This window comes from Eptatretus burgeri, chromosome 17 (genome assembly GCF_056783735.1).
Source record: "Eptatretus burgeri isolate ZD-2024b chromosome 17, Ebu_testis_v1, whole genome shotgun sequence".
In the NCBI taxonomy this organism is placed as follows: Eukaryota; Metazoa; Chordata; class Myxini; order Myxiniformes; family Myxinidae; genus Eptatretus; species Eptatretus burgeri.
In genome coordinates, this window is record NC_140977.1 from 29,643,415 (window position 1) to 29,654,960 (window position 11,546).

The window sequence follows — 11,546 nt, forward strand, 5'->3', positions numbered from 1 at the left end:
CACACACACACACACACACACACACACACACACACACACACACACACACACACACACACACACACACACACACACACACACACACACACACACACACACACACACACACACCTTCCTCACTTAACCCCCCTAAAGAGTCCCCTTGTCCCTGCAAAGCATCCCTCCCACCCACCCTTATCCTGCACCCTCCCAACGCCCCCCCCCCCCAAACTCTAATTGTGATGACCTCAAACATCTGAGTTCGTCACTTTAACCTGTTAGATCTCTCAATCCAGGCTGCTACCGATAAACCAGATATCATCTGTTTAACAGAATCCTTCCTCCCACAGGACATCACTGACTCCTTTGTGTCTCTTCCCCAGTTATTTTCTCCTCTGATTTGATAGGCCTGAACCACGCACCGGCAGTGGAGGTGCATTTTATATCAATAACTCAATTCCTCACTTTCCATGTACTGATCTTACACCTCCCATTCCCCACGACTACCTCTGGCTGCGACTTCCCCTCTGCTTCATCTGTGTGCTGTACTTGTACTGTCCGCCTAACAGTGAACATTCCATATACATCTCTCTCAGACAACATGGACAAACGTTTAACCACCCGTCCCAAGTCTTTCTTACTCATACGTGGCAATTTCAATTGTCACCATGTAACTTGGTTGGGCGTTGTATTTCTCACCAGCCATGCCACTTCAACAAAGGTCTTTGCCATGGGACTGACTCTATCTGTAAACTTTCCAATGCAGATTTCTCCCAATGGCAAATCTTCCCTTCTGAACTTGGTGATGACCAACTTTCCTGCAAATGCCTCCTGCTCTTAATCTGCTCAAATTGGTTCATCTGATCATGTGCTCGTGAAAGTCAACATCTCTGGCTCGTCTCAGAGAGCTGCCGCAACACTGGCAAATCTGGCAGTCACCTCTCTTCAGGAACAGTGAGACCACTCCTCGTTTTCATAAATGCCAAGGTGAGCCAATGAAAAAAGCCAAGAATTCACAAGGTTTCGGAAAAGCGATGACAATAGAAAACCTATAGAAAATCAAGACGCCAAGGTGAACAACGAATAGCCAAGATCTTGTGATAAAAGCCAAGGAGTGGTCACACTGTTCAGAAATGGTCTCCTACCCCTGATGTTATTATGTTAACTCAGCCTGGGAATTCTTCCAGAGAATCTATCTCATATTATCCTACCCTTCTTCTCACACATGGTACACCAAATCCTATGGTGAGGCAGTTGCTCTGAAACAACTAGCCGTCTCTTCCTGGAAGGCCAATCCAATCGAAGGCAATCTCAATGCATTCCAAAAAGTCAAACTTGTCTCCCTCCTCTAAAACCTGGTGTCACCTTGTTAAGTCTGTCTCTGGTGTATGCTCCCCTTTCCATCCCTTCCCTCTCCTCTCTTAATAACATCACCGACTACTCTCGTGAGAAGGCTGAATGCCTCGATTGCTTCCAAATCTTGTGTCCCCAACCCCTCACTCAAGGTACCCACTCTTCCCTGTCATACCCAACTGTTCCCGGATTGAGGGTGGAGAAGGTTCTTTCAAATCTCGACTCTGACTCTGCAACTGGACCAGATGGCATCAGCTCACTGGTCCAAAAATCCTGTTTTGCTTCTCTTTCATATCCTCTCTCTGCCATTTTCATCCTATCATTTACAGTAATCTTCCATCTGCTTGGAAATCAGCCAACATGACTCCATTACATAAACTAAAAGAGCACTCGGTGGAGTGCATCCCTCCACCAGGCTGAACAGTTTACGTTTTCTATTCTACTGATAGGCCAGATCTGCATCCAGACCTGAACCAAAATCTAATCAGCTTGTTCTTGTCACACACCCAACTGAAACCCAAGTTTCGTCATAATCTGTTCACAACATTTTGAAATGTCATGCTATGTATCGTTTTTGGCCCCATCTCTCGGTGAAGAATCACTTTAGAAAATTATCGGATCCGGATCTTCAGCAAAATGTAATCAATTCGGCCTTGTCACACACCCAACCTGTTCACCAAATTTTGTCCAAATCCGTCCTTAACTTTGAGAAATTCTGCTCACAAACAGACGGGAGTGAAAACATAACCTCTGTCCACCTTTAGTGGCAAAGGTAAATGGACGGATGCAAAAACCTATCAGCTTGCTTCCAATCAGCAGCAGGGTCATGGAATCCATCAGAGTTGATATGAAATCCTTTTCTCCAACAACCTCATCTCAGATCACCAATTCAGATTCAGACCAGGTCACTCCACCTTGGACATACTACTTCGACGAACACAGCAATGAATTGAGGCCCTCAATGTCAGACACATGAGATCAAAGCCATCTCTCTGGACATATCTCATGCTTTTGATAAAGCCTGGCGTCCCGCATTGCTCTCCAAACTGTCTGCCTGTGGCATCATCTCTAACTCCACACATTTCTTACTGATTTCCTTGACTCTCATTGCCAATGTGTGGCACTCAACAGAATCCTTTCATAGACTCTCCCTCTCAAGGCTTGAGTGCCCCAAGGTCGTGTTCTGGGCTCAGTCCTATTCCTGATCTTCATCAATGATCTCTCTGACTCACTGGAAAATCCCCTTTATCTATTTGCTGGTGACTCCTCCCTCTGTCGTGACATCCCTCATTCTTCAGGCAGGCAGGCTGCAGCCTCTTCCTTCTCTTCAGACCTTGAAAAGAAAAGAAAAAAAAATCACCAGGTGGTCAAACACTTGGAATATGTCTTTCAATCATGACAAATCTCACACTCTATCTCTCTCTGAAAGGACTGGCAACCCCCACCTTCCCTCAACCTACCACTCCTATCTACCTTCTTAACAATCCTCTTGAAGAAGTTCAGTCATTCAAACTCTTAGGTCTATTAGCCATGATCTTTCTTGGGCAAAACACATCTCAAAGCCAGCCGCTGACTGGGGCATCCTCCGTCATACAAAATCCTCCCTTGGCATACCTGAACACCAATCCACCGACAAGGCTTTCATCCACTGCTTGATGGAGTACTGCTCTCCCCTCTGGGCTGGTACCCCTGCCTCAGTCTTGCTCAGCTTGACACCGTCAAAACCAAGGCCTTCAGGATTCTTGGAATCTACCGTGATGAAGTCGAGTCTGGGTCGATCACTTCGCCATCAAAGAAAACGTTGGTAGTCTGTTTTCCACTGCCTTCTTTCTGGTCTTGCACCATCTGCTCTTTCCATGCTTTTTACCCCCCAGGTTTCTGTATGACACACATGGTCCACCATCAACCCCCTTCTGGTGAAACTACCTAAATGCAGGATCACTGCTCACCTCCACTCATTTGTTTCCTCTTCTTTCCCAATGGTAGAACAAACGTCCACATTCTCAAATTTCATTCTTCCCTTCAGGTCTTCAAGACAGCTGTTCACCACCATCTCAGATATCGTCCCCAGTCCTAAACCATGATCTTTTCTACCCTCGTTAACCTCCCCCCCCCCCTCCTTCCAAATTTCCAGTTCCCCTCGTGAGAGTTTCCTTCTGTATCTATCTTGGCCTTCAACTCTGCTGTTGGTGTTTCCTCCCTCTCCAAACTGTTCTTTTTGTCCTGATCCATTCATTCAGTGTACTCGTACTAAGCTCTTCCATGAGCCTCGACGATTTATACACAAAAAAGAAAACCCTACCCAGCATGATACTTAAATTTTCTGCACGTTTGATGTGTGCATGGCACATGTTGTATTGCTTACTTATCGCAAAGTTTTACCCGAAGTAGGATTGAAGGTTCATCGAGTTAGAGCATCCCATCTCTCCCCACCAACTACATTTTAACCCCATCTCTGGTCCTGTAGCTTAAATCCTCAACTATCGTTCTCGGGATTTTCGTGTTATCGTTTGTATGAAGTGACACACACCTGCTGTTGGATATTACAATTCTGGAAACCAGTGATCGAATGGGATTATGGGAGAGCACGAAGGGACAAAATGTGAGCATAATATTAGCCATCACAGCAACCAACAAAACAGCAGGTTAAATACATCAGAGCAGCTCGATGGTCAAAGCAATGCATAGTTTTAAAATGAAGTAACGGCCATCATTTCATGCCATGTTCTTCTGGGCCTCAATGTCAACACCTCATCTGAGCGCCAATTCACGTTGGCCAAAGCATCACAGCAGAATGCGCAACGACCTGGGTCTTTGGACAAAGAGTGACCTGCGTATTAGGGGGACGACTCATCTTCAAGGCCGTGCTGCTTTCGTACGGCCATGTTTTCTGGCACAGTGGTGTTGCTTCCACCACAAACCTTGCAAGTGCAAAAGACAAACTTGTGGTTACATCTGTCTGGCTTTGTAACCCCCTAATATGCATGCTTCCATTACTACAGATTCGAGGGGCCACTCCTTCCAATTAGACAGCTGTAGATAGCTACAACAGTTCCGTAACACTGAATTTAAGCCACAGTGCTGACCTCAGTACCGCAACGTGCCATAAACTCAGTTCTCATACCGTGTCCTGCGGAATCTCTGCCTTGGGTGTTGCTGCATGTCGCGAGCCGTGGGAAGAACTCACTGGCAGCAGTGCAAACCTGCGAAAACATCCCACGGTACGATCAATAGGGGCTCGCTTGGCAGCAATCGAGAGTCAAAAGTAGTGCATAGAGACAGTTGGCCATTGATGCCGAAATGGACGGGTGTGAAAGTGAATGAGAGAATGAAAGCTGGAGGAAAAAAAAAAAACAGACTAAAATAAAACAAATTACCCGAGTCAAAGTTGAAGGAAAACGAAATCAATTTTCTCCACAAAAAAAAACATTTTATCTCTATTATAATGCGTCAGGGTTTGAAACTATAAAATATTAATACAAATACATCGAATGAGTGAATGATTTGGAAACGTTAAATGATTCGTGGGATGAATCCCATTACAATGGATGATGAAGGTATTTACACTCTGATAGACACTCCTGAGCATTTGAAATGGTGCTTCATGGCCAGGGACAGGCCTGTGGTGCGCCAGCCGGCGGATGGATGTCAAGCCGGGTGTCCCATCATCTCGCATTAGAAAAGTCGATGAATTATCGCCGGCACCCTGAATATTCTGGTCTCTCAAATAATCTGACAACAGGTTATCTCAGCGTGTGGTCATTGTGCAGACACCAAGTCCTAAACTTGAAACAAATTCATGCGAACAAGTGTTTTCATTTCAGGTAAACAGCCCTCTTGGGCTACGGAAGGAAAACCAACATCATCCTGTACATTTTTTATTAATTAATCAATCAAGCTCCACACAAAGAGCCTATGCAGTCTCTTAGCTGAGGTGAAAATCCTGGACGGTTTGCCACTCCGACACAGGAAGTCAGGGCAGGAATGTGTAACTTGTCCAGTGTGCCAGCACTAGCTCGCCTACTCTTCGTAAAGGACACCATGGGATCTTTAGCGTCTTTCAACGAATGCCGCAGATGGGCCGTCCAGTTTAACGTGCATTGAAGGACGCCACACATGATGAATCACTCTGCCTGTGAAACACCGGGATGACAGTTTAAAGCTGGGATAGGATTCTAACTCATGATAGCTCAGAGACGAGTGTATGTGTGGACCTCAGCCATACATTTAAATAACTTTTAAAGTTTTCCTTACTTGACATTTCATTTCAGGTATGTGTTGCTGTACTTTCTTCCCGGCGGGGGGCGGGGGGGCGGTGGTGGTATTTGGTTGTTGCCTTACAATTCATGTTGATGATTTCACTTATAATTATCCATGTTAGCAGCAGTATTGGAAACCACACGTGTTGGCATGTTTTGTCTTCACTTGCTTGTTCATATAATTATCCTTTGCTTGCTCTTAAACGAGTGCTTTATATGCAAACATGTGTGCACACAACTGACAAAACATAACTCTGCCATTTCATCCTCAGTTCTATCAGCTCGTCATTTTAGTGCAGTACAGCTGACGTGGTGAAAGACTGCCAGAACGGCCTGAAAGGTGTGCACACTCGCCTCTGAGTCATCTCTCCTGGTTTTGCATCTCGACCCTACTACAAACTGTCATCCCAATGTTTTGTATGCAGGGTGAGGCATCAATGTATATGCCATCCTTCATATAGACGATAAACTGAGTGTCCAGTCTAACGAAATTAGTTGATGGACATTAAAGATTCCACGCTGTCCTTAGCGAAGAGTTGATGTTATTGCAGGCACCCCAAACAAATTACAAATTCCTGCTCTAACCTTCAGGGAACACTGCATCAGCAGCACCCCCAGCAAATGATGCTGCCCGATACCATGTAATGTATGTGAATGAAGAAGAAGACATAGCAAAGTTTATGGAAGAAACCAGGATCGGCATGAATTTAAAAACCATGGAATGCAACCATTTACCGTACTGAGCAGGTGGACAAGTCGAGTACTTGATGTGACTCAGGAGTGGAGGAACTGCTTTTGGGTAAAGTCAAACACTCAGATGTCCCCAGAAGACCGTACACTGCCTGCAATGCAAAGCAGAAACATACCGCAAGAATATGGTTCTACTTCCTGTTAATCTAAAGCCTTTCTTTGCCAATATAAACAAATCAGACCTGGTCACTCTTCCTTTGACTGCTGCTTCTGCTCCCCCAACAATGGATGGAGGCCCTTAATATCAGACATGAGATCACGGCCATCTCTCTATTCATAATCGCAAGCTTACGATTGATACAGTCTGGCATCCTGGATTGCTCTCACTGTCTACCTATGAAATCAAAAGCCAACTCCACTCTTGGATGACTAACTTCCTCCACTCTCATAGCAAATGTGTGGCTCTCGACGGAACCCTTTCATATCCTCTCCTTGTCAAGGCTGAAGTACCTCAAGGCAGTGTTCTGGGCCCCATATTATTCCTAATCTTCATCAATGATCTTTCTGACTGTGGAAAATCATCTTTATCTCTTTGCTGAAGACTCCACCCTCTGCCGTGACATCCCTCATCCTTCAGACAAGCAGGCTGCAGCCTCTTGTCTTCAGACCTTGGCAAAAATCACATGATGATCAAACACTTGGAATATGTCTTTTAATCTTGACAAATCTCACACTCTCACAATCCCTCTCCCAAAGGACCATCTGCCAACCATCTTGTCCACCGCTGTATCCATCTTGTCCACCTAGTACATCCTCCCCTACCCTTCATTCCTCCACACATCCCTTACTTTTCCAAATTTCCCTCTATTTTGTCCTTCAGTCCTGCTGTTGGTGTTTTCCCCTTCTCTCTCTTCGATTACTTTTGTTCCGTCACGTCCTGATTCATTCTGTGTTCTTGCTCTTTCATGAGCCTTAACTTTGCATACAAAAAAAATTTTTTTTTGATTTTTTGTGAACTTTCAAGTTCTCCTCGTGGTCAGATGGCCACAGTCACATTTATCAAGCAATCACTTTAGTAGCAATGATTATCGAGAGGAACCTTACCGCCGTCCGCTGCGCAAGCCGTCCAAGATTCGCCGCAATATGTGGTGTGAATACGTCAAGATCAAATGGATCCACAAAGCCTTCGAGTTCATCCAGCAGAGGTTCCAGCCTGAGGGAAGCCGACATGCTTTTGCAACTGCATTGGCACAAGGAACCGAATCCGCGAAACATTTGTTGTGATTGCATTCGAGTCGCATCGGTTTTGTACCTGGGATCTGGGCTGCTTCTGATCCGGTTCGTGGCACCTGTCTTTTGCGAGAAGGTGGAATGCAAGAAGCGGAGGTCGAAGGTCAACTGCAACGCCCACTTCTGAGTCATAGGGAGATCGGACTGAAGGTGTCGGATTAAAGGTTAGAATTCAGATGAAATCTGTTTAACTGTGTTTTACATTCATGAACCATCGTCTCAGGAAAAGTGGGGTCATCACAGGAGGCATTACAGAGAACGATTTGTAAGACATCAAGCATAACATAAACAGAACCTATAAAAACAGTTTCACTTCAATACAAAACTTTCACATCATATTGATATGAAATATGGTTGTCATTTACCTATTAATGGCTTAGAGCATGATGTAATGTGATGTACAGTGATATAATATTGTTGCGAATTCGCACCCGCCGGCGTGCGAGCGGCCACGTAACTCGAATCGCGGCACGTCGCCCACCGGACGGACAATTCTGTCGTGACCCTCTCGGACCAACGCCGGGAGCTAGTCACGGGTGGGCCTTTCGGCCTCACCACGATCGTGCCAATCGGCCCCCCGCGTGGGATAGGGTTGTTCACCAAATTCGACCTACCTAAGTGCCCACGCGGAGGGTAGACTGGGCGATCGCACCTCGCCGCAGGTCGACTCCGGACACGGGCCACTTAAGCGACCCGTTCCGTACTATCGGGATAACCGAGCGGTGTTATCGTCGGCCTCGACGGTTCCGATTAATTATCGGGCGTATTAAGCCCACTACTAACCCTTTACGTGAAGCAAGATGGAGATTCAATTAAAGAAAAGACGAAGCGAAATGGGAAAAACAGTTCAACATAATTCACATTTATTCCGAGGCAAACGGAGAGCACACATATACAATTACAACAATTATGCACCAAAAGCAGATGTTACAAAAGAAACACAACAATGCAGATCTACTACCGACTACGCGAGCACACGGCAACACTTACACAGTTTTACTTTACAGATGGCGTCGACAACACATTTACTCAAAAGCAAAAGGAAAGGGCCACCCTCAAAGACAAGGGGGCAGACGGGACCTGTGGGCCGCGAGACCGGGTGGATCCTACCCGTGTCTTGTGATGAGCCGCAAATGTCGCGGCGCCCTGACTCCACGCTCCTTCGTGGGTTTCGTTGGCACTGCTTGGAGTGGGGTGGGAACGGGGCCCCCCTTTTCGCACTATCTCAGCGCAGGGGGAAAAAAAGGGGGGAATTGTTGATGCTCTGGGGAAAGAGGATAGCTGGCTTGCTTGGGTCCCGCGACGAGCGACTCCACTGCGAGCTCGTCGCCGACCGCCGTATTCCCTGCCTTGGACCCGAGCCACTCGGCCTCCTCCGCAATTCTCCTCAGCCGACTGCAGCAAACCACCTCGACCGCGCTCCAGGCTTCCTCTCTCTGCAGCTCCCCGACAGACTCCAAACCTCGACAGACTGCCACTCTCCAGACCCGACTTGACTCACGGCTCCACAGACTGCTCCTCTCCAGACCCGACTTGACTGCCTCGACCTTTTCTCCAACTCACTGCCTCGAACTCTTCTCCGACCCAAAACTGACTTGACTGAAAAACTGACTAAATTCGCCCCGCGCTCGGCGCTTTATAGTCCGACAGGAGAACCCATATGCAAATTTCTGGATCAGAACGAGCTCGGGGGTGGAGCCACGCTCGCCCATTGGACGGAGAAAAAGGGGCGTGAGTCTCCCCTGATCCTCGAATTTGCATATATCGATTCTACTCCGACGCGCCTGGAGGCGGGGCCAAACCACCCCGCGCTTGCTGATTGGACGGATCAGAAGTGGGCGTGTATCATTCCTGATCCGACTTCTCCTCGGAAAGGCCGCTATTTGCACCCGCGGCCCGGCGCGCGTCCCGCACGAGGCCAGGACAGCTTGACGCTCGGTGCCCACAAGCGGTGCGGGAATGGCCGCAGAAGGAGAGGCGAAGGTGGTGGAAGGTTTAAGTGGTGGTCCATGGCCATGGCGACGTTTGGAATGGCGGTGATGCGATGTTTGCGGGAGCGAGTTGTGAAGGTAAAGGTCGTGGCTGTTGGCGTTGTTGTTGTTGTGAAGCGGAGTTGCGGTTGGTGGTTGTTGTGTGATGGCGGTTGAGACGTGGTTGGTTCAAAATAAAGACAGAACAGAAAAAAACGGCTATCTTAAATGGTCGCAGCCCGAATGAATCACATTTATTCCCTCTAAACAACGGGTTTGGGGCTAACTACACATGTACTTACAGAGATATCTCACCTACGGGACCTGAATGGTGGTTTGCGAATTTCCTCAACCGCAACAATATATCTATACTGTATTATGAAGAGAGCAGTGTCCGGCTGTTTGTTGTGCTATAACTTGAGAACATATTGCAGTGAAACCAACGATGGTGGGTGGATTCAGGGGAGAACACCCAGGAAGGTTTGTGATGCAAAAAAAAAAGAACGGTTTGTGTGTGGATACACGGGGAAAACGAGGCGAAACTGCAAATGCCAACTTGTGACACTGGTTATCCCCGCACGGAGGGTTGAATCTCCCAGGAATCTTGCCCCATAGATTACCAATCGCAGCAAAGATTGGTATTTCCATTAGTGAAGTGATGGGTCGTATATGCTCGTGTATATACTACTACTACTACTACTACTACTACTACTACTACTACTACTACTACTACTACTACTCCAATTAATCCCATCTTGTGGGGTTGGCCACACGAGGTAGATGGACCTTCGCCTTTGATCCTCCAGTTGGCGAGGCCTGACGTTGAAATGGAACTAATCTTGGCAGGAATTTGTTACATGTTCAGGGTGCCGGCAATAACTTGCCAACTTGTTTTCAAAATACACCACGAGATCTTGAACATCCACCAACTGATGTGATGAAACATTCTTCCTGTGAAGCACCAATCCAACAGGTTATAGTCAGGACATTATTTAAACCTAGATTAGACAGTGAAAATATAAGTGGACTATCTCTGCTCCATCCTGGTGGACTACATATCGGGCCCATGTGGAGCATTGTTCTACAGAAGAATCGTTTTTTTCCTTTCATCCTTTGTCCTGTAGCACTTTCACTTATCCACGTTTAGACGAGTATATTCCCTCATTTGTTCGTTTTCACCCCAATACGATTGAACTGCTTTTCATTTGGGTCTAATGTTGAGATTACATATATAGAGTTCTCACTGGAACATTTGTCTCATCCTGCTGGGATCCTCGGTTCCAATTGCATACACTTTCGATTTTGACAATTGCTTACTCGCGTCTTTGCAACTCATGTTAAAGTGCATTGGTGTTTACCAATATGCTCGTCCTCCATCAGATTTAGGTATCAGTTCCTCCGAGAGCTTAGGTCATTGTAAAAATTAATAAATAATTATAAGTCAACTGATTCGGTAAACTAATGTCCGCTTCATTATCAGCACAACAGGAACCCACACGAGCTCGAAAATACATCGAAGTCACAATCAAATGAAAGACCAAATACAGCACTGCATTGCAGTGATCAGAAGGAACCCAAATAAACAAGGAGTAAAGATAGTCGTCAGGAGGAACTTGGATAGCATTCAAGTTTCAGCTGCTACTCCTCTACTCTAATTCTGAAGTGTCTCACAGTCCCATAACTAGATACCGACAGCTGGTTTTACATCAAGATAAGATTTGCAGTGTGCTCCAAAAAAAGCACATACCCCCTCCATCTCTCACCCCTGCCCCTCTAATCTACCTATATATATATCTCTGTCTCGCTCCATAACCAGGGCTACGGCACTTTTAATTACATGTTGGAGGCCAAAACATTTGAGAGTGGTTTTTGAACCAGAATTTTGTGCTGAATCCAAAAAGCCATTTCTTAGTTGCCGCATCTTCTGCATTTTGGGTTAAAAAACAAAAATCTGTTTTTAGTTATGCCCGTAACAAGTTTCTCCCCGAAAACTGAAAAAAAAAGT

General features: G+C 46.3%; 1 protein-coding gene across 4 annotated transcripts in view; it reads right to left on the reverse strand.

The window, feature by feature from the left end:
- COG1 (component of oligomeric golgi complex 1) overlaps positions 1 to 11,546 on the reverse strand; it is a 38,095-nt gene that overhangs the window by 1,275 nt on the left and 25,274 nt on the right. For 3 of the 4 annotated variants that reach the window (XM_085861531.1, XM_085861529.1, XM_085861528.1), the window contains exons 13-16: positions 7,594 to 7,715; positions 7,386 to 7,494; positions 6,327 to 6,433; positions 4,457 to 4,535 (exon numbers count right to left, since the gene is read on the reverse strand). In XM_085861531.1, coding sequence (XP_085717657.1) covers positions 4,457 to 4,535; positions 6,327 to 6,433; positions 7,386 to 7,494; positions 7,594 to 7,715 — 417 coding nt within the window. Of the gene's footprint in view, positions 1 to 4,162; positions 4,254 to 4,456; positions 4,536 to 6,326; positions 6,434 to 7,385; positions 7,495 to 7,593; positions 7,716 to 11,546 lie in introns of all 4 variants that reach the window. The other variant, XM_085861530.1, reaches the window with a different exon arrangement.